The 23,565-nt window shown below is 44.4% G+C and overlaps 1 protein-coding gene across 1 annotated transcript; it reads right to left on the reverse strand.

Moving 5' to 3' along the window:
• Positions 1-3,736: 3,736 nt before the first annotated feature.
• LOC146990444 (target of Nesh-SH3-like) lies at positions 3,737-22,910 on the reverse strand. Its single transcript, XM_085803882.1, has 24 exons — positions 22,745-22,910; positions 20,789-20,857; positions 19,873-20,005; positions 19,585-19,766; positions 19,402-19,454; positions 19,259-19,298; positions 18,728-18,802; positions 18,529-18,567; positions 16,051-16,136; positions 15,831-15,990; positions 15,537-15,614; positions 14,425-14,601; positions 13,158-13,223; positions 12,596-12,682; positions 11,862-11,930; positions 10,803-10,958; positions 10,634-10,723; positions 8,043-8,252; positions 7,671-7,776; positions 7,382-7,461; positions 7,241-7,270; positions 5,125-5,283; positions 4,906-5,028; positions 3,737-4,013 (listed from the first exon to the last, which is right to left on the reverse strand). The coding sequence occupies exons 1-24, from the start codon at positions 22,746-22,748 to the stop codon at positions 3,898-3,900; spliced, it is 2,388 nt and encodes a 795-aa protein (XP_085660008.1). The 5' UTR covers positions 22,749-22,910; the 3' UTR covers positions 3,737-3,897.
• Between the last annotated feature and the right edge of the window lie 655 nt (positions 22,911-23,565).

Raw genomic sequence — 23,565 nt, forward strand, 5'->3', positions numbered from 1 at the left:
GCAGAAGCACATAATATTGTTACACAGTCTTCCTTGGATGGTTACAGCGTTATGGCTAATAATCAGATCTTTCTTCAGAATATTGATTAAACAGAGCAGCTTTTTGAACGCGGAAGTGGTCTTCACCTGTAGAATCCACCCCCCCCCCTGACGTAGCTTCCGACCTAATTTATTTATTTATTGATTGATTATTCTGCACCAAACACCATGATCACTAAATAAATAAATAAATAGATAACCGAAAGGACGTCCTTGCTGTAAACTACGTCAGACACAGCAGCATCAGGTTCAATAAAGCTTTAAGGAAAAGTAAAAAAAAAAAAAAAAAAAAAAAAACGGGCACCTAAGCATGTGACGAGGAGGGACAGTGACCGTTCGTCAGGCTGTTGACGCACTGGGGGTGTTGTCTTTGAAGCTGAAAATGCGTGCATCCACCACGACACGGTTTGCGTGGCCATCTCACGGAATTTGGACTCATTGGCTTTCAGTGGAGACTGTTTCCGTGCTTCTTTCACGTAATTTAACACATTACGTGAAAGGAGCACGGAATCTGGTACTAGGTGTTCGTGGTCATTTCACGCATTTCTGTGAGATCAGGTTGGGTTAGCGGTAGCTATTAGCATTGGCAGCTCGGCTTACTTAGCTTAGTTTATTTTAGCTCCATCTCACTTCAATACATTGAAGTGAGATGGAGCTAAGCTAACTCGTTGATTGTTTTATTAATGCAACAGGACGTATTCTGTCTGTTTGATGTGACGTCTGGTAAGGTTAAAAACAGTTTATTGGATTAAAAACAAATGGTTAAAAATATTTATTTCATGGTAATACAGCACTCCATTTGGATATTGTCTTTTGATTAAAATAGATAAAAAGGGAGTCAACTTCTGATTGTTTATGTGATAAAAGCAGTTAAAAATAATTTCATGTATGTAAAAGGAAAGGTAACTGTATTTTATTTTCTTCTTCTCATAGCTCTTACGGTGTGTCTGCAACTGAATACGGTCCAGGAATAAAGGAATGTGAACCATCAGTTTCATCATTTGTGACCATCATTTAGCTGGGGATGCTACACACTTGTTATTTTTTATTAGGCTATTATTAAAACAAGAAAGCTACAAAGGTTTTTCTTTTCTTTTCTTTCTCTTTTTTTTTTTTTACATTCTATGTCATTTTCTTATGTGTGGACATGAAAAAAAAATATTATTTTGGTGTACCTGTGCAGGTAAAATCTTATTTTGGTGCCTGTGAAGACAAAAGTTATTTTGGTGCACATGGAGGCAAATGATTATTTTGGTTCTTCATTAGTTCATCAGTAACTAACTACTGTAATGTTTGTGTACCTTACACAAAAATAGTAACTAATGACTAGGTAATGATTCAGTATTTATTACCTACTCATATTGATGTCTCACTTTACTATAAGGTACACAAAAAGAGTAACTAATGATTCAGTAATGATTCAGTACTCATTACCTACTCATTTTGATTTCTCACTTTAGGTACACAAAAACTTAAGGTACACAAAAAGGGTGACTAATGATTCAGTACTCATTACCTAGTCATTTTGATGTCTCACTTTACCTTAAGGTACACAAAAAGGGTAACTAATGATTCAGTACTCATTACCTACTCATTTTGATTTCTCACTTTACTATAAGGTACACAAAAAGAGTAACTAATGATTAAGTAATGATTCAGTACTCATTACCAACTCATTTTGATGTCTCACTTATCCTTAAGGTACACAAAAAGGGTAACTAATGATTCAGTACTCATTACCTACTCATTTTGATGTCTCACTTTACCTTAAGGTACACAAAAAGGGTAACTAATGATTAAGTAATAGTGCGTTCCTCATTCATTCCAAATTTGTTTCATAGATAACTACTCTAAATTTTGTGCACCTCAAACAACTTTACTGTGAACCACGGTGTGATCAGTATACAGTACTACACAGCCCCATGATACCTTCATTTAGCCTACCAAACATGTGACAAACTATCATATTTATTTCGAAGGCAACATGGATGGTCATATTGATGTGTATGTGGTCTGAAATGAATGAATAAAATCTTCTCAAGAATCCTGCTGTCTGTGATTTTTTTTAAGGAACTACTAATGTAAAGATGAAGATGAAGAAATGAAAAACCACTCATTATGTGTCACTTTAGGTCATAAAGGTTAACTACTGGACACGTTATTGAGTAATGATTCTGTACTGATGAAGTAACTAGTTCACTAATCATCAAGTTGTGATTAACTTTCTATGAAATTTGATCATGAGTTAATGAAGAACTGATCATTAATAGTTACTCATTAGTTCCTCAGTAACTACTCCTCTGAAATTTGATCAGGGGTTCCTGAAGAACTGACCATTAACTAATAGTTAATTAATCAGTAGTTCCTCAGTAACTACTGTAATTTTGTGTACCTCAATTCCTCACTAACTACTCATTAGTTCCTCATTAGTTCTTCATTAGTTACTCATTAACTACTCTAATGTTGTGTACCTTATTGTAAAGTATTATCCCTTGTGTTGTCCTCCCGACAGAGTTACAGAGTTGACCAACTTGTTTGACTGTTATATTATATTGCCTCCATTTGTTCTCCAGTTTAGTGAAACACAGTTACATGTTGTTGTGTTGTTCAAGAAATAATGGATTTTCTGTATTATCAAAGTAATCTGTTACTGGTGTAAATTACTTATTTATTGTGGAGTGTTACCAGTCATTCCAACACTGGTGAAAACAGAGTTTGATCTCAGTTTAATGTTAAATGATGAGTTTTCTACTGAGGGTGTTGTGTTGTGTTGTGTTGTGTTGAGGCCACGCCCCCTTTAGGAGACAGAAAGTGAAGAGAAACAGACTCAGGGTTTTAAAAAAGGAAACAAAACTTTATCTTTATTATGAAAACTCCATATAGAAACAACACCAGTATAAAACACCACCGGCCTGCAGCAGGCTGCAGCAGCCGGTGGGAAAATGCCCTGCATCGCCATAACAACGGAACGCCGTTCCATCCCAGCATCTGGTCGGCTCGCCAGATGTTCGATGGAGCTTTTAATGAAGACGTTATGAACCATGGGGAACAGCTGTTGCCACGGAAACAGTTACCCCATGCTAACCTGTAGCCAGCCATTTCTTTGATGGAGACTGACACGCCCACCAGGAAGTGGTGGTCAGAGGTCGTTTACGGTTTGGTTTAGAAGGAGAAGAAAAAGAAAAAGAAGATGAAAGGATGAAAAGAAGACGTTTGTGTGGAAACGTCTCGGTGACGTCGCTCTCTCTCCTTTTACACATAAATTTACATCTGTGTTGTGCAAACTGCAAGTGAAGAAAGAAGCCGGAGCTCTGAACATCTACCAACATCTGGTGGCTCCAGCTCCAGCTGCTCCGACAGAGTGAAGTCTCTGATGTTCCCATAGCAACGGACGAAGAGGATAATCAATAATCTATAATAACCACGATGATGATGATGATAATAATTATACAACAGGAAGAAGATCCAGCATGTGAAACAGGATGATGTCATCATCATCATCATCTTCATCTTCATCTTCGTCGCTCTGAGTCGCGGCAGAAACAGAATCAAGATCTTTGATAAATAAAATCTCACATGTAATGAACCGGTCGTCCAGGGAGCCAGCTTCCCTTCAGCGACACTAAAACATCTGGAGCGTGTGTGGTTAACCCCCCCCACCCACCCCCACCCCCATCCCTACCCCCCCTCACCCCCCCCTCCCCTCCAGCAGGTGTCTTGTAGCTCCGCCCCCTCGTGGCGTGATGCTCTTTACGTGTTTTAAATGTTCTCGTTACAGTTTTGTCCTGTACATGTTTTTACAGCGCCAGAAATAGGCTCCGCCCCCTCCTCCTCCTCCTCCTCCTCCTCCGGTCCGGTTCACCACTTCCCGGGGATCGGCGTCCCACACTCGTACCAGGAGACGTAGTTGACGTGTGAGTGTCCTCCGATCTGTCCGTAGTGGACCGGCTCCTGACGCACGGCGCGGTAGAAGCCTGCAGAGCACAAATTGACACAAATTAGACCACGGACCCCCATTGGACAAAATTTTGAAGCAAACACCAGAAATACACAAACATCAATGTAATGTACGTTTAAATTAGGCGTACATTTTTGAAAGATTATAGAGAAGTTTCTGGAAAAAAAGTGGTAGCCTACAATTTCTCAAAAAAAGTGGTAAAAATTCTCACAAAAAATTAACAAAAAAGTTTTTAAAAATTAAGAAAAAAGTGGTAAAAAATTTTTTTGTGAAAAATCTGGTAAAATTTCTCAGAAAAATTCTTGGAAAAGTGGTAAAATTAAAAAAAAAAAAAGTCAAACAATGTGGGTTAAAAAAAATAAAAATAGTATATAGTAAATAGTAGAAAGTTTTTTTTTTACTTGAGAAGAAACTGGTAAAATTAAGAATTCTAGAAAATGTGGTAAAATTTCTCAAAAAAAAGGGGGGGGCAAACAATAATACAAAAAGGGGTAAAATTTCTTTAAAAAATAGTAAAAAGTAGAACAGAAAAATTGAGAAGAAACGAGTAAAATTTAAAAAAAAAAAAAAAGAAAGAAAAAAGAAAAGAAAACAATAATTAAAAAAGTGCAAAAATTCTAGTAAAAAGTGGTAAAATGTCCAGAAAAAGTTGTGGACCCCCTTGAACCCTGTCAAGCCCTCCACTTTGAGAACCACTGACATTTACTTTAGTGAGGCCTAGATAGTTTTGTTGTACTGGGTATACTGAAGTATTTATACTGAGTATACCTGAGTATCACATACTACACACTACACCGCTGGTCGATTCTTTCGCTCCGTAGCAAAGTAATTTTTATTTTTATTTAGTTTTTATTTTTCACTACTAGTGAGACGTCTTGACGGTGATAGAGGATCTCTGGCGGTCTCACCTGGTCTGGCGGGAAGCTGGTCGGCGCTCAGCTGGCGTCCCGTCCTCCCGTCCAGGAACGAGTCCACGAACTGACAGTGGTCCTCGCCGAAGCCGCTCTGGTCGCCCAGGTTGTAGAATTTACCTGCACAGGAAGTCACATCATCATCATCATCATCATCATGACCTGTGAGGCTCTCTGGGCTCTGATTGGACGGTCGGCGTGGGCGTGTCCACTCACCGTTGAGCGAGTCGCTCAGGTAGATCTTGTACCTGAGCGAGTTGCAGAGCTGGACGCCGACGAACTTCCGGTACCAGGTTCTCTTCACAAACTGCTTCCCGTGGCAGTCCGAGTACGAGTCCGTCTTGAAGGGGAACTGCGTCCAGATGGCGTCCTTACCTGGGGACACACAGGACAGGTGAGACAGAGGACAGGTGAGACAGAGGACAGGTGAGACAGAGGACAGGTGAGACAGAGGACAGGTGAGACAGAGGACAGGTGAGACAGAGGACAGGTGAGACAGAGAACAGGTGAGACAGAGGACAGGTGAGACAGGAGAGGTGAGACAGGAGAGACAGGTGAGACAGGAGAGGTGAGACAGGAGAGGTGAGACAGGAGAGACAGGTGAGACAGGAGAGGTGAGACAGGAGAGGTGAGACAGGAGAGGTGAGACAGGAGAGGTGAGACAGGAGAGACAGGTGAGACAGGAGAGGTGAGACAGGAGAGGTGAGGACAGGTGAGACAGGACAGGTGAGACAGGACAGGTGAGACAGGAGAGACAGGACAGGGGAGACAGGACAGGTGAGACAGGAGAGACAGGTGAGACAGGAGAGGTGAGACAGGAGAGGTGAGACAGGAGAGACAGGTGAGACAGGAGAGGTGAGACAGGAGAGGTGAGACAGGAGAGACAGGTGAGACAGGAGAGGTGAGACAGGAGAGGTGAGACAGGACAGGTGAGGACAGGTGAGACAGGACAGGTGAGACAGGAGAGGTGAGACAGGAGAGACAGGACAGGGGAGACAGGACAGGTGAGACAGGAGAGACAGGTGAGACAGGAGAGGTGAGACAGGAGAGGTGAGACAGGAGAGACAGGTGAGACAGGAGAGGTGAGACAGGAGAGGTGAGACAGGAGAGACAGGTGAGACAGGAGAGGTGAGACAGGAGAGGTGAGACAGGAGAGACAGGTGAGACAGGAGAGGTGAGACAGGAGAGGTGAGACAGGAGAGACAGGTGAGACAGGAGAGGTGAGACAGGAGAGGTGAGACAGGAGAGGTGAGACAGGAGAGGTGAGACAGGAGAGACAGGTGAGACAGGAGAGGTGAGACAGGAGAGGTGAGACAGGACAGGTGAGGACAGGTGAGACAGGACAGGTGAGACAGGAGAGGTGAGACAGGAGAGACAGGACAGGGGAGACAGGACAGGTGAGACAGGAGAGACAGGTGAGACAGGAGAGGTGAGACAGGAGAGGTGAGACAGGAGAGACAGGTGAGACAGGAGAGACAGGTGAGACAGGAGAGGTGAGACAGGAGAGACAGGTGAGACAGGAGAGGTGAGACAGGAGAGACAGGACAGGGGAGACAGGACAGGTGAGACAGGAGAGACAGGTGAGACAGGAGAGGTGAGACAGGAGAGACAGGTGAGACAGGACAGGTGAGACAGGAGAGGTGAGACAGGACAGGGGAGACAGGAGAGGACAGATAAGGAGCTGTGGGATGACTTTGTTTTATTTCTGTCTCCAGACTGTTCCACAAAGTGCAAATATAAATCTGTTTAAAAAAAGGAAAAAAACATTTTTTTTTAAACAAGTACATGAAAGAGGAAGTATGTTAACAGGATGATGAGGGATACATCTATAAAGAATAGGGTTGATTCTTATATTGTAACTAACTTAGTATATGGTATGTATTTATTTATGGGGATAGTTTATATATATTTACAAGGATATGTGTGTAGTGTATATTTATTCTATAATTATATATTTATATAGATATTTATGAAGTGTATATATGGTATATATTTATATAGGTGTATTATGTAGTGATAAGGATATCTGTGTAGTTACAAACTGAAGAATAGTTAAAAAGGGGTGAGAAATTAAAAAAGTTTTGTACTTCTTCCCACTCCTTTTTCGAACAATGTGCAGTGTTTTGTTATGTCTTAGCTCTTTATTTTATTGTTTTTTTTCTTTCTTTCTTTCTTTTGTGTGTACAATAGCTACATATATTTTTATTTCTTTTTATACATGTTCGAAAATAAAATTCATTCATTCATTCATTCATTCATTCATTCAAGGACAGGTGAGGACAGGTGAAGACAGAGGATAGATGAGAAGAGGTGAGACAGGTGTGTGACTGACCTGAGACGTTCTCGCTGACTCGGGGGTCGGCTGGAGACAGAACAGACGCAACAACTTGTTAATGATAATACAAGTTTTATTGTGAAAATATTCAGGTGACTTCCTTCAGACGGCTCCTTTCAAAATAAAAGCTGTGTGTACCTGACTCGGTGTTGAAGGACACGGGCTCGCTGGGCGGCCCCTCCCCCAGCTCGTTCTTCGGCTTCACCTTGAACTCATAGCTACAACACACACACAACAGGGTCAACGGGCGCCATGGCAACTGCAACCGGGCATCACAGTGAGACTACTTCCTGTGGTCAGACTGTCACAATAAAAGAACTTCCTGTATTTAGTAGTTGTTTTAGTTTGACTTTTACTCAAGTACAGCAGGACGAGCACTCTGACTACTTCCTGTTGCCGCGGCTGTGTGGTTTCCACGGAGACATACCTGCTCTCCGGTTTGAGGTTCTCCACGGCCGTGTGCGTCTGGTTGGTGGTCAGGATGGAGACCTGCTCGCCGTCTGGACCCTTGGCGGTGGAGATGACCTCGTACTCTGAGGAGACAGCGTGAGGTCACACAGGGGGAGGGGGAGGAGCTTGTTCTCGGGTGGGGGAGCTGAAGCTGAAGCTCATGTATGAAGCTGAAGCTCGCATCTGAAGCTTACGTCTGAAGCTGAAGTTCTCGCCTGAAGCTGAAGCTTACGTCTGAAGCTGAAACTGCTCGCGATACTACACTAAAGTCAAGCGTGAAGTTCTCGTCTGAAGCTGAAGTTCTCGTCTAACGGGGTGGGGGAGAGAGGGGGGCGTGGCGTCTCCCTACCTGTGGTGTCGTTGTCCGTCTTCTCCCAGTCCAGGATGATGAAGGAGGGGCATCCCTCCACCGTCACCACGGTGAGGTTGGACGGCGCCGTCCTGGGCGGAGCCGTCACGTTGGCGTCGCCCGCTTCGTCCTCGGGGAAGTAGTTGAGGGAGGAGGTGATGGAGCACGGCTCGTCTGGCCCCTTCCCCGTCTGGTAGATCACATGGGGCGCTGTGGGGGGCAATTTTAATGTTTAAATATGTAAATGAGGCAATATCTAATTAAATATGCGCTAATTTGCATATATTTCCAGAACAGAAATCTGAACAATGGATAAAGCTACTTTGTTTTATCTTGTTGACATATTAGAGTCTTTAGTTTTTACAGAGGAGGATTGTGGATATCTCTTTTTATCACTCTGTAAATGAGAAAATACTGTCACCAGCCCTAAAACATCTAATGTCTCCATGTGGCAGTAATAAAATGTTGTATAAATGAGGCTGTGAATGATATATCAACAATCCCCTCTGTAAAAACCTTCAGAATATAGAAAGGGATTAAAGTGGAAGGTAGGGCTGGACGATTAATCAAATTTTGATCGTGATTACGATTTTGGCTTCTCATGATCATAAAAACACTGTAATCGAAGAAAAACGATTATTTTTTTGTCTATTGGTGTTTTATTCTGAAAAACACACATGCGCGCTTCTGCCCCCGCGCCTGCACTGCACTCCTCTGTGGACGAGTCCACTCGTGTGTTGACAGCGGCATTTAAAAATCAGCGCCAGTGAAGAGAGAGCAGCGGCCACCGTTCAGGACGAATGAACGAGAAATAATAATTTAAAACACTCGCTCGTCTTCTCAAAGCGGCCGCACAACAACACCCTCCTCCTCCTCCTCCTCCTCCTCCTCCTCCTCCTCCTCTTCCCCCGGCCCGTAGGCTACATGTGCATATGTTTACAAAGCTCTGTAGAGCGGCGGATAACGTTATACGATGTTAGGACGTGTATTTGTGTAGTTTAATCTGTCATAAACAACAGATCACTTATGGGGCGCGTCAAAAAAAAAAGAAAAAAAAAAGTTATGGGGTGCGTTTGTGACGAGAGCTGGGACAGCGCAGCGGGGCGGAGGCTCTGATCTTCCCAGGTTGGATTTCATCCCAGAGACGCAATAAGCGACACACACGGAAGCAGAGAGCCTCCATTCTCCCTCTTAATAAGTTAAACCATGACAATTACTCCAAATCTGTTTATTCAAGGTAAAAATGTAGAAAAGTTAAGCTAAACACCCTGCATAGTTTCTGCTGCTGGATCATAAAACTTAAAAAAAAAGTTTTAAATTAATTTTTAATAAATATTTAAAATTATAAACTTAAAAACCTTAAACACACATTGGCACTGTTTATTTAAGGTAATAATGTAGCATGGTCAAGCTATAAATCCTGCATAGTCCCCCCCCCGCATAATCGTGTAAATAATCGTGATTTCAATATTGACCAAAATAATCGTGATTATGATTTTTGCAATAATCGTCCAGCCCTAGTGGAAGGTTTGGTGTCTGGAAGTGCTGATAGCTACGACCTGAGAGAATCATTTTTTTAAAATGAAAAAGGTTGTTCATTGTTGATCTCTGTGCCTTTTACTTAAATTCTGTGATGTTCAATTTCCTTTTAGTTTTTATTCTCATATAACTATTGATCCATTCATGTCAGATCATTTCAACAGACATATTCTGCCCACGTTGTCATTTATTACTCGACTGTGCACGAAAAGGTTTAGATTATATTATTAATAGACAGAGACCAGGCGAGACCTGGTTTTTAAGGGTTCCCTTAGCGAAAAGTATTTTATTAAAGTGTACTACAAGTATACTCATTTTATACTAAAACTGAGGCAGTATACTTGGAAGTGTACTTTTGTAAACATAAAATGACCTTATGAAGTATACTTTAATAAACTAAAATGTGGACTAGAAGTATATACTGAGTACACTAGGAGTATATAGATGAGTGTACTTGTTGTATACTTGAAAGTGTACTTGTTGTATACTTGAAAGTGTACTTTTGTAAACTTAAAATGACCTTGTTAAGTATACTTTAATAAACTAAAATGCGGACTAGAGGTATATACTAGTACACTAGGAGTATATAGATGAGTGTACTTGTTGTATACTTGAAAGTGTACTTTTGTAAACTTGAAAGTGTACTTTTGTAAACTTAAAATGACCATATGAAGTATACTTTAATAAACTAAAATGCAGACTAGAGGTATATACTTAGCACACTAGGAGTATATAGATGAGTGTAGCCTACTTGTTGTAAACTTGAAAGTGTACTTTTGTAAACTTAAAATGACCTTATTAAGTATACTTTAATAAACTAAAATGCGCACTAGAAGTATATACTTAGTACACTAGAGGTATATAGATGAGTGTACTTGTTGTATACTTGAAAGTGTACTTTTGTAAACTTCAAATTACCTATAAAGTATACTTTTATAAACTTAAAATGTTCCAATTTAGTCTGAAGAAGTATTAAATTAGTATACCTTCTAGTACGCTACAAGTACATGGTCCATAGTATACTTGCTATACTTGTACTCGGCTGTACTCACCCACGAAGCGCTTCTTGCCCATGGCGTCGATGTCGGACGTGGGCTGGGACTTGAACAGGTCCGAGTCCTCCCAGGTCTCCTGTCGAGGAGCTGAGGACAGAGTCACATGTCAGACGGTCACATGACGCTCCACTACTTTCACCTGGAGGGGGGGGGGGGGGCTCCGTACCAGCGGTGGTGGGCGGCGGCGAGGTGGTGGTGGTGGTGGTCTGTCTCCGCTCCGGCTTGGTGGGCTTGGGCTTGGCTGGGGCCGAGGCCGGGGCCGGGGGGGCTCTGGGCTTCAGCACCGGCAGCTTGTCCGTCTGCTTCAGGTTGTTCACTTTGTCTGCAGGAGAAGTAAAGAACGGATGATGATGATGATGTCACCGGTCGCCACACTGCAAAAACTCTAACTCTTTCCAAGAATCTTTGTCTTATTTCTTGTCAAAATGTTTCATTTCTAGTCAAAACTAATCTCTTTACACTTAAAATAAGACTCATCACCTGAAAATGAACTTGTTTTTAGATCATTTTCACTTGTTTCAAACAAATTTTCACTTGAAAAATCTGCCAGTGAAAGCTAGTTTTTTGTGCTTGTAATAAGAAAGAAAAACTTGCTCCACAATCAGATTTTTCTACTTATTTCAAGTGGAAATCTGCTTGAAAGAAGTAAAGAGTGTCTTAAAACAAGCTCTTTTTTATGTGATTTTACATATAATGAGATTTGTTTTGACTAGAAATAAGACAAATATTCTTGGAAAGGCCGGTGCATATTCTCATTTGCCCAGGTCATAGTATTTCAAAGGAGGTTAAATCGAAAGCAACTGGACTTAGTTATTTGTCTAGGAAGACGTTTCACCTCTCATCCAAGAGGCTTCATCAGTTCATGTACGCATCTGACCAGGCTGCCTGGTCAGATGAGTTTTGCAGTGAGTCTGGAGGAGAACTCACTGCTGCACTGCAAAAACTCAAAATCTTTCATATTTCTAGTCAAAACTAATGTCTTTCCACTTTAAATAAGACTCACTTGAAATAAGTAGAAAAATCTGCCAGTGGAAGCAAGTGAAAATCTGCTTGAAAGAAGTAAAAATTGTCTAAAAACAAGCTGCTTTTAATGTGATGAGTCTTATTTTAATTATGAGATTAGTTTTGACTAGAAATAAGACAAATATTCTTGGTAAGATTTTGAGTTTTTGCAGTGCAGGCGGAGTGAGCAGCGCTGTGATTGGCCGGTCAGACGGACACTCACCTGTGTCTCCGGGCTTCGCCACCTGATTGGGTCTCTTGTTGAGGACGATGGACGGACGAGCCGGAGAACCTGCAGCACACACACCGACAAGACTCACACACCGGAAAAACACGAGATAACAACACACACACAGTCTCAATCAGGCCCCTGTGTGTGTGTGTGTGTGTGTGTGTGTGTGTGTGTGCGCGCAGGCTGTGGTTATCCTGTTGCCGTGGTTACACAAGGAGAAGCGACATTAACACTGAACAGTCCCGACGTAACAAGCTCAAGATGCTTCAAACAGCAGCAGGACAGGAAGCTGAAGCTCACGTCTGAAGCTGAAGCTCATGTCCAAAGCTGAAGTTCTTGTCTTAAGCGAAAGCTCACATCTGAAGCTCATGTCTGAAGCTCATGTCTTAAGCTGAAACTCTTCGCGATACTGCAGTCAAGCATGAAGCTCACGTCTGAAGCTGAAGCTCACGTCTGAAGCTGAAGTTCTCGTCTAAAGCTGAAGCTCACATCTAAAGCTGAAGCTCACGTCTGAAGCTGAAGTTCTCGTCTAAAGCTGAAGCTCATGTCTGAAGCTGAAACTGCTCACGATGCTGCAGTCGAGTGTGAAGCAGAAGCTGAAGCTTGTGGACCCGGAGGTCCGGTCCAGCTGGTGCAAAGCTGAGGAGCTAACGGTGGTGTTGAGCTGAAGCCTGAAGCCTGAAGCTGAAGCCTGAAGCTGAAGCTCGGCCTCAGGAGGTACCGACCGTAGAACCGGTCCCGGGCCGTGGAACCGGAGCGAGGGAACCCGTCGGGGCGGAGAGACGTCTGGTCATCTGGCAGGGAGTTGTTGACTGAAGTGGGAGAAGCAGCAGGTTAACGTCACCATGGTAACATCCTGGGACTAACGGCTGACCTATGTCCCTGGAGCCTGTTTCCACGGTAACGGCTGGTCAGTGTGGATGTGCAATGTGAAGTTAGCTCAGGAGCCTGATGTGAGGTTTAAGGTGACATCACCAACACAACACAATGACAACAGGTGAGGTCATGTGACCAGGGACGGACACCCCCCCCCCCCACCTCCACCACATGGACACAGTGATGTCACCAGGTCAAATAACCAATCTCCAGCTGGTTATTTGCAGAACCTGCAGAAGCGGAACCAGAGACCAGAGACAGATGTGGACACAGAGGACGGACACACCAACGACGGATGGACGGATGGACGGATGAACGGATGAACGTATTAATACACAGGATGGATAAGACAGAGACCAGCAGCAGCTGACGTGGGGGGGTTAATACACACAGAGACGTGTTTGTTTTTACCCAGTCGAGGTCTGGACCACAAGACGGGTCTGGGGGGGGCCAGGCCCCGCGGCCGCAGTCCGTCTGCTGTGGGGAGAGAGGCAGCGTTACGGCGGGAAGAGGACGCCACGGAGACACCGGGACAGAGACAGAGACCTATGACCTCATCAGGTCAGAGACCTGTGACCTCACAGAGCTGAGGAGCAGCTGAGTATCGTCCTAGGGCCACGCTGAGAACAAAACATTTTCCACAGACTCCCAGAATAAAGTCGTAGTTTTACAGGAAAAAGTCGTAATTTAATGAGAATTAAGGGGCAATTTTATGAGGAAAAAGTTGTAAAATTTACGAGGAAAAGTGGTAATTGTACCAGTAAGTGGATACAGTGCTGTTCTGGTTCTGTTCTGGTTATGTTCTGGTTCTTTCTGCAGAATAGATGCTTTTTCTTGCATATCTTTTCAAAGTCCTGATACTGACGACAATGTGCTGATGTATCTCCTTGTTTGGGAAACCTACACTGAAGCACAACTTCACCAAATGCTCCACGGCCTCATTTTAACAACTTCCCATAAAATTAGGACTTTATTCTTGTAAAATTATGACTTTTACTTGTAGAATTATGACTTTTTCTTGTAAAATTATGACTTTATTCTAGTAATGACTTTTTCTTGTAAAATTATGACTTTTTCTCGTAAAATTACGACTTTGTTCTTGTAAAATTATGACTTATTCTAATAATATGAATTTTTCTCATAGAATTATGACTTTATTCTTGTAAAATTATGACTTTATTCTAGTAATATGACTTTTTCTTGTAGAATTATGACTTTTTCTCGTAGAATTATGACTTTTTCTCATAAAATTACGACTTTATTCTAGTAATATGACTTTTTCTCGTAGAATAATTACTTTATTCTCTTAATATTATGACTTTTTTCTCATTAAACTATGACTATTTTCTTGTAAAACTATGACTTTATTCTCGTGCGTCTCTGTGAAAACCATTGTTTCTCAATGTGGCCCTAATACTCCATCATATCGTCCACAGAAAAACATGTGTGATTAATGAATGTGATTGATTGACAGCCCATAAATATTAATGAACTTAATGATGTGAATCTGAATCCACCAGAGATCATTGATCAATCATTGATCGATCAGCTGTGAACTGGAGACAAACCTGCTGTTAAACATGATGAGTAAAGGAATAAAAGACGGTGAGACAGGTGAGACAGGTGAGACAGGTGAGACAGGTGAGACAGACAGGTGAGAGACGGGCGAGGCAGGTACCAGGAGGAATTCCCCTGAGAATCCCGGCGGTGGGGGCGGAGGGGCGGGGCCTAGAGGAGGAGTGGGGGGGTCTGAAGCCGTTAGAGAGGGGGGGGAGGGGGAGTCTGGCGCCCGGCCTCATGGATCTGCCCAGCGGGGGGAGGAGGGGGGGCAGACTCCTGCTGCCTCCTCCGTGACCTGGAGGACGAGAGACAGTTATACTCTGTTTCCACGGCGACGGAGGAGGAGGAGGAGTGATGAAGCAGCAGCGCCGAGCGTGAGGTGGTGAGGTTAGTGATGGACGCTGATGGATGGAGGGGGGGGGGGGTCGAGGGGGGGTGATGGGTCAGCGCTCACACACTCACACACCACAGTCGTTCAAGCGGCTCAGACAGACTCTGTTCGCCGCCGCCACATGCAGACGCCATGTTGGATGTTGGATGGAATGAGAGCAGCCAATCAGGTGGCAGCTGCGTTCAACACACACACACACACACACACACACACACACAGATGGATAGAGTACTCAACCCCAGTACTTGAGTAACTAAGAGTACAAATACTACTGGTCAAAATTTACTCCGTTACAAGTAAAAGTAGCTCAGTCGACATTTTACTCGAGTAAGAGTAAAAAAGTACTTGCTTTTAAAGGTACTTAAGTATCCAAAAGTACATGCTTTTAAATGTACTTTAAGTAAAAGTAAGAGTCAGAGTAAATTTCTTATTCTTCACATCAATGAATGACTCTAATAGTTTCTAAATGAATGTAAGGAGCTTTTAACTCTTGTTAGTGAGAATGAACTCTTTGAAAGCAGCTGCACTGATGTGCTGCTTTTAGGGGTTAGGGTTTCCTTCACAGACAAACACAGCTTGTGTCCAATAGGATTTTAGAGAAAGACCTGAAAGTAACCAGTACTTTTCAGCCTTCCTACAAATTAACTCCAGTAAAAGTACAAATATTTGTCTTGGAAATGTATTCAAGTAAGAGTAATAAGTACCAAAGAAATCTAATACTCAAGTAAAGTACAAATCCTCTGGATATGTACTGAAGTACAGTACTCAAGTAAATTTACTCCGTCACTGTCCACCACTGCACACACACACACAGAGCAAGACCACAGAGGCGTCTTTACCCCAGCTGTTCGCTCTGGCCCTCTCATTGGCCAGAGCTGTTCTCAGCAGTGACCCGCCGTCCTGTGATTGGCCGACAGCTGTGAGGGAGAGAGAGGTTTAACATCACACGGTGCTGAACTACAACTCCCAGGATGCATTTCACTCTGTGAGACAGGAAGTTAAAGAAGAGAAACGGACGAGGTCGCAGTCAACTCTGCTGATCTGATCGCCTGTTCGATGCCAGGTGAGTGGTGGAGGCGTGGTGTGTGAGTGACAGGTGGGGGCGGGGCCTAAGAGAAGGAGGGAGGAGTTACCGGCAGGTTTCTCAGGAGCGTTAGTCGGCGCCTTCTGGCCCTGAAGTCTGTCGCCGTGGGAGACGAGCTTAGTCAGGAGGAGGGGGGAGGAGGAGGGGGAGGAGGAAGAGGAAGAGGAAGAGGAGGAGGGGGAAGAGGAAGAGGAGGAGGGGGAAGAGGAAGAGGAGGAGGAGAGGGAGGAGGAGGAGGAAGAGGAAGAGGAGGAGGGGGAAGAGGAAGAGGAGGAGGAGGAGGAGGAGGAGGAGGAGGAGGGGGGAGGAGGGGGAGGACGGTCCACCGAGGCGTCTCTAACAGAGTCTCCTTCATCTGGGACGAGAGAGGAAAGAGAGGGAGTCACACACACACACACACACACACAGACACACACTCCACCGTCTCCATGGCGATGGAGGAGGAGGAGTCACAACAGTCTCATGCACCTCAGGACTCTGCAGAACGACTTGTGTTGCCGAGACAACAACGTCTGCGTCTGGACCGACGACATGCAGACTGATGGAGGACGGACGGAGAGACAGAGAGGACAGAGACAGTGAGACAGCAGATGACTTCAGACATAGATATATATACTGACTAGACGCCGCCTTCTGCTTCTCAGCGTACGTCAACACGGTGGCCATCTTGGTCAGGGGTTTCTGACCATAGACATATAAACGTCTGACCAGCAGTCAGACCCTGTAAAACACATTTCAGTGTATTTATGCATGTGGGTGTGTGTCTGAGTATGTAAGTGTATGTTTAATCCACCACTTTATTTTCCCATGATCCATTGCGGCACACCACAACGGAAGTCGGTTTTAGTAGCGTTCTAGAGAGCGGCTAACTGGTAGCGTTAGCCACCGGTGTAGGTAGCCCACCAAATGTGGGGGCTCTGGGCCGCCAAAACCGTTTTGACTAAATCTGATGTTTGTTAAGTCTATAAAACTAATTATTGAACAAACATTACTATTTCTGTGTGCACGTTTTTGTAATTAGTCATGGTTATCGTAGTTGTTAGCTTTGCTGCTGCTGACAGCTAACAGCAGCAGCAAACTAACATCGACGTCAGCTGTTAAAACCCTCCCGTTGTCGGACACGACATGAAACTACTCCAGTTAGTCATGTTGGAACTAGGATATCCGCTGGAAAAAATATTTTTTTCATGGGCCGTTTATTGAGTTATTGTTTATTGACGGCTAACGGCTAACAGCTAACGGTTAGCCCAGCTAAAATGTTTGTTCAACAATTCGTTTTATAGACTTCATAAACATCAGAGTAGTCGCAACGGTGATATAGTGACGTGAACATGTGACATAAAGCTAAAAACTTACGTATTGTTCTCATTAAAATTACGTGATGATTATAAATAAAGTCATCACGGCCAATGTCTATCAACCAGTCTATGCTATCAACAATACAGGAACGGTGGAATGGAGTGTCATGGCGACACCCAGCGTCATTCTCCGGAAAGTGGTGGATACATTAAAAAAAGAAATTATTTTTCAAAAAAAAAATTTTTGTCGTTGTATTATAAATATCTGTCTGACATTTGTAATAAACCAAACGGCTTGAGAATCGATTGAATATTCGGAGAGTTCTGGTGATGTTAAAGGGATAGTTCAACATTTTGGCAAATTGGCCCATTGCCATAATTGCTATAGTCATAGCAGTAGGTTCGTTACCTTTAATTGTAAACTATTTTTAGTACAGCGGAGCGCAGCAGCAGGCTGCTCAGAGCTACGCTATGGAGGCTAAGGGATTTCTTGGTTTCCCTCATTAAACTCATCAAATACAAAATCCCAAAACTCCACAGCGCTTTTGTAGACAAGTTGTGAGCTGCACAACCACCACGCTATGAGATAATGACGGAACGATACGAAACGGAGCCGTTTTCGAGGTAAATTCATACAAAACCGCTGATGCGCGTTGCGTTCAGGGACAGTTTTTCAGCAAGCAGTCTCCGTATTTACCCTGTATTTACCTCGAAAACGGCTCCGTTTCGTATCGTTCCGTCATTATCTCATAGCGTGGTGGTTGTGCAGGTCACAACTTGTCTACAAAAGCGCTGTGGAGTTTTTGGATGTTGAATTTGATGAGTTTAATGAGGGAAACCAAGAAATTCCCTTAGCCTCCATAGCGTAGCTCTGAGCAGCCAGCTGCTGCGCTCCGCCGTACTGAAAATAGCTTACACCTACAATTAAAGGTAATGAACCTACTGCTATGACTATAGCGATTATGGCAATGGGCCAATTTGCCAAAATGTTGAACTATCCCTTTAATGGTTGATAGATGTCTAATGCAGGAAGTAGACACGGCTTCCCCCTGACCAAAATGGCCGCCATCAATAGAGCAGCCTGGGAACGCAGCATCTAGTCAGTATATCTATGGATTTCAGAGAGAAGAAAAAGAAGAAATAGAAAAAAAGAAGAAGAAAAGAAGAAAAAAAGAAAAAGAAAAGAAGAAGAGGAAGAAGAAGGAGAAGACGATGATGTCACAGGTGAAGCCTTGCGTTGCGGCCGCCAGGTGAGTTGTTGCTTTGTTGCTGCTGCAGCGTCTGTGGGCGGAGCTACGAGAACTTACTGTCACCTGACGTCACCTGAGAGACTTTCTAACCGTCGGAGCGTCATGCTGACATGCAGCCAATCAGGACAGCTGCCCCTCACAGGCCCCGCCCCCTCCCTCCCCCCCGCCGAGCTGAAGCAGGTAAACAGAGGTCAGTTACCCAGAGACACAGCGTCGTCATGGCGACCCTCAGGTGGCGCTGTGGGACAGAACACACCGTTTAGAAGAGCAGAAGAAGAAGAAGAAGAAACATAGACACGCCGCCGCCGCCGCCGCTTCTTCTTCTGTGGATCCTAGAGCTCAGGTTAGTGTGTGTGTGTGTGTGTGTGTGTGTGTGTGTGTGTGCAGGAGATAGTCACCGAATGGCGTGCGTCCAGCTCCGGGGAAACTGGGAGTTTTGAGTGGAGGGGGGAGTCGAGTCCGGTTGTGCAGAGCTGTGATTGGTCGACACAGGAAACACAGGAAGTGAGATCATCAGCATTGGGTCACATTGTGTGTGTGTGTGTGTGCATAGATATTAGTCATAGTAGTCATACAACTAATTTCAGTGTATGTATGTGGGTGTGAGTCTGAGTATGTGTAAGTGTATTTATGATAGAAATTAAAAATATATATATATAAAAAAGAAAAATTCAATCTATGTTGAATCATCAATATATGTCTGACATTAATAAACTAAATGGCTTGAAAATCTGTTGAATATTCAGAGAGTTATGGCAATTTTAATCTGCCTCTGTTGACTAAAGCAGGAAGTAGACACGGCTTCCCCTGACCAAGATGGCCGCCGCGTTGATGCATCGTTCCAATGGACAGCAGCGTCAGAGGAGCCATCTACGTGTATATTATATCTATGTCTGTGTGTCTGTGTGTGTGAGAGACGCAGGACTCACCTGGACGAGGCGGGAACAGAGCGTGAGGTCCGTGAGGTTTCTGCAAGACAGAATCGACCAATCAGAGCCAGTCACAGCTGCAAGGGCTCATGGGAAATGTAGTAGAAGACTGAACCAAGAGATGAATGAGTCCCTGAACCTACCATGGGCTTGGCCAGAGGGTTACGCAGCTTGAACGGCTTCTGTGGCGGTTTACCTGTGGATCAGACAAGGTGAGTCAGTCAGGGGTCAAGACCAGGACCAGGACCAGGACCAGGGCCAGGGCCAGGACCAGGACCAGGACCAGGACCAGGACTAGACCTCAGACTGAGTAGGCGTGGCCTTACTGCCCATGTTGGTGTTGTGGATGACCGGTTTGCTCCAGCTGCCGCTGCGCTCGTCCTTATTGGAGCGGACTCCGAACTCGTACGGCGTGTCAGGCTTCAGGTTGTCGATGACGGTGTCGCTGGTCGGGCAGGTCTGGTAGTTCCACTTCCTGTTCCTCTCCCTGTAGCGGATGGTGTAAAACCTGCACACACATGGATTATTAGAAAACTTCTAATTACACAGAACAACCCTAGATCCTAGAAATAAACCAATCAAACGATTAAATAAAGAAATAAAGAGCGTCCTACCCGTCCTCCAGACACTCGTTCATGATGTCGCCCTCGAACGGCGTCTTCAGGTAGTTCCCCCAGGACAGCAGCACGGCCGTGGGGCTGACGGAGCCGATCACCAGGTGCAGCGGCTTCTCCAGGTTCACTTTACCTGAAAACCAGGAAATATAGGAATACAACTATGGAATAAAAACTATCATCATCCTGACAGCTGTACTGTCAGATATTGCCCCCCCCCCCCTCCCTCTCTATTAAATATAAACGGAAGCTCCCACCTGCTGGAGTTTTACACACTGACTTGTATCATCAGAACAGACATGTGCTGTGTTGTTTCTATTATATTTAGCCTAAAACATTTACATCAGGGGGGGGGGCAACACCTGACAGCTGAGAGTAGCCTATCACTGTCAGATATTGCCCCCCCCTCTATTTAATATAAAAGGAGGCTGAAAATCACAGTTAATTATTATTTTATATATACATATCCACCTTTTACCGAACGTCAAAAACGTGTGCCGGTTTTGCTCTTCCGGTGGAATTTTATGTTTACGTTTCCATGGTTTCGGTAGTCGCGGTAAATGCATGGATTTTTTTTTTTTTTTTTCAATGAAAATCTGTAAAACGCATGGATCATCACGGATCAATCTGTGTGGTATCTATTGTTAAAAGCTGGTGTGATGATCCATGCGTTTTACAGATTTTCATTGAAAAAAAAAAAAAAGTCAATGCATTTACCACGACTACCGAAACCATGGAAACGTAAACATACGATTCCACCGGAAGAGCAAAACCAGCGTATGTTTTTGACGTTAAGAAAGAGGTGGTTAAACCAACCACATTGTTGCTGTTAACCCTCTAAGTGAGAGAAGAGTTCCAGGACTTTTCTCAAACTCTCGGAGCGTCTTGACGTTCCCAAGACGTAGCGTTGTCGTACCTGTGCAGTGCTTCTTGACGTCGTTGGCCGGGATCGGCTGCACGGCAACCAGGTACTTGGGTTCAGCGTCTGGAAGGAAGGAAGGAAAACAAACGTGTTGGAATCAAGGTGAGTGATGATGATCGTGTGTTCGATTCCCTCCTGGATGAAGGCTTTGACCTTCGTCCTCCTCTGCTGCCGTGTTTACAGTCAACAGAGGCCCGGGGCGATGATGGACGGCAGGTAACAACAGGTCGACTCTTCATCTCCACGGTGACACAAGCCCCGCCCCCTGAGCCTCTCACCTGTCAATCAACCCCCCCTCTGTGTTTACCTGAACCTCCGCTCTGCACTGTGACAGAGACAGACTGAACTGAACCGGAGAGCAGAGGGTTAAAGATAGATGGTTAACCTTTAGAGTAAACACCACATCAGTGTTGACAGCTGGCCCCGCCCCCTCCGGCCTGTGATTGGCAGACGGCCTCGGGGCAGAAGCAGCAGCGGCGGCGGCGGCGAGGGAAGGAGGGAAACGTGATTAGATTAAAGTGAAGCTGGAGCTGAACTTCTCCTGAAACCAACTGTTTACATCTGTTTGTCATTTCTCACCGGGGGGGGGGGGGTTAATTTAAACCCTCCCAGTGTAAACGCTGCATTTCCCAGCAGCATTTGAACACAGCACCAAATAAGGAAGTGGTGCCGGGGAAGGAAGTCGTGTTTGTGTTATAAAGTCAAATGAGCAGCAGACGTTCAGCTCTGGCCTCGTTAACATCCAAACAAACCTACGTTGTCCTACGCTCTCCGGAGGCAAGTGAAGCTCTCACGGCTGTAACGTTTAACGCTGCGTTCAAGACAAATCAGACCTTCTACTGGAAAAACTGCAACTCAACACATAAAACACGATTAAAATGTATTTTAAGGGGCGCCGAGTGGCGCAGTGGGTTAAGCAGGCGCCCCATATATTGAGGCTGTAGTCCTCGTGCAGGCGGCCCCGGTTCGAATCCCGCATCGGACGGCCCTTTCCTGCGTGTCATTCCCCCTTTCTCTCCTGTCTCTCTCAACTGTACTGTCAATAAAGGCATGAAAAAGCCAACAAAAAAAAAAACTATAAAATGTATTTCAATACTAAAATGCATTAAAACTTTGGTAACACTTTACAATAAGGGTCCCTTAATTAAGGTTAGTTAGTACATTATTAAGCATTAATAAACTAATGTGTTAATTAATGCAGAGTAATGCATACATAATGATAACTGATTACATTATTCAAGTTTTATTATTACTTAATTTATTAACTAACTTTGAGTAGTAAGCATTAATTAACTGCTTACTAATAGGCTACATTAATTAATGTCTTAATTAATCTGTAAACAGTTAATTAATGCTTAATAATGTACTAACTAACGTTAATTAAGGGACTCTTATTGTAAAGTGTTACCAAAACTTTATGAAATATACAACATAGTAACTTACAGTTAGAGATGTTGTGGAGTCAATTCATGTCTTTGATTAATTTGAAGATGTTTCTTTTTTAATTGTTTTTATGCCTTAGAATGCAAACTTTGTAATGTAGTTCCACATTTTCCTGCAGTAATGTAACAGATTACAATGATGTAACTGTTGTAATTAAATTGTGTAAGGCCGTTACATGGAATAGTTTCCTCCCCAACCCTGCAGATGTGCCATCCAGATGTTTCTCCTCCTCTTATCAGCTTCACACTTCTCACATTAAACACTGAAGTGTTGTCGTGGTGATGACGGACGGCTCTCGGCAGGTTTCCTGATGTCACGCTGCCTTTGAACGCACCGCGGTCTCAGGCTTCCCTCGAGGTGACGGGATCAAGATTCCTGGCCGAGCTTCAGAACCGGATCAGAGCCACCTGCTGCTGGTTTCCCCCCAAAACCACGTCTGCTGGTTCCCACGCCTCAGAGCCGTGTGTGTGGTTGTGTGTGTGTGTGTGTGTGTGTGTGTCTCCTCACCCATCTCGGCCTGGTAGGGCCGCCCGTCCTCGGGCAGTGTGATGAGTTGTCTGGAGAAGACGCTGCCTCCGTATCCCAGCACGTAGCCTTCCAGACGCACATCTGGACTGGGACGCACAAACTGCAGCACGATGGTGTCGCCGGTGGCGTTGATACGCACACGCAGGTTGCCACGGCGACCTGGGGAGGAGGAGGGGGGAGTAGAGGAGGAGGAGAGAGGAGAGGAGGAGAGGAGAGGAGGAGGAGGAGAGGAAGAGGAGAGGAGGAGGAGAGGAGGAGAGAGGAAGAGGAGGAGAAAAGAGGAAGAGGAGGAGAGAGGAGAGGAGGAAGAGGAGGAGAGAGGAAGAGGAGGAGGAGAGGAGGAGGAGGAGGAGGAGGAGGAGAGGAGGAGGAGGAAGAGGAAGAGGAGAGGAGGAGGAGGAGAAGAAGGAGGAGACGTTCAGTCAACAACATGAATCAACAGCTTCTTGTTTGTTCAGTAAAGTTCAGTCCTGTTGCAACATGAACAAGTTTTAGTGTGTCCACACACACACACACACACACACACACAACCAGCTCTGATTAAAGCAGTGTGTGCGTGTGTGTGTGTGTGTGTGTGTGTAGTTGTGAACATGTGTAGTCCTGTAGCTGCTCCAGTGTTTCCAGCAGCAGTTTGATTGACAGGAGGATAAACACCAGAACTACACACACACACACACACACACACACACACACACACACAAACACACACACACACACAGAGGAAGTGAGTGTGACAGCTGCTGCATAACGATTATTGATTATTGATCACTGACTCCACTCAGTCTGAACAACTGAACAAC

This window comes from Trachurus japonicus, chromosome 2 (genome assembly GCF_045865225.1).
Source record: "Trachurus japonicus isolate A0001 chromosome 2, Traja_1.0".
Lineage (NCBI taxonomy): Eukaryota > Metazoa > Chordata > Actinopteri > Carangiformes > Carangidae > Trachurus > Trachurus japonicus.

Excerpts from the sequence above, each read along its gene's own strand:
- LOC146990444 (XM_085803882.1), bottom strand. Across the intron at positions 18,803-19,258 it reads TCTGTTCCCGCCTCGTCCAG|CTCTGCACAACCGGACTCGA; the intron begins GTGAGTCCTGCG and ends GACCAATCACAG. Across the intron at positions 4,014-4,905 it reads CCAGCTTCCCGCCAGACCAG|GCTTCTACCGCGCCGTGCGT; the intron begins GTGAGACCGCCA and ends TGTGCTCTGCAG.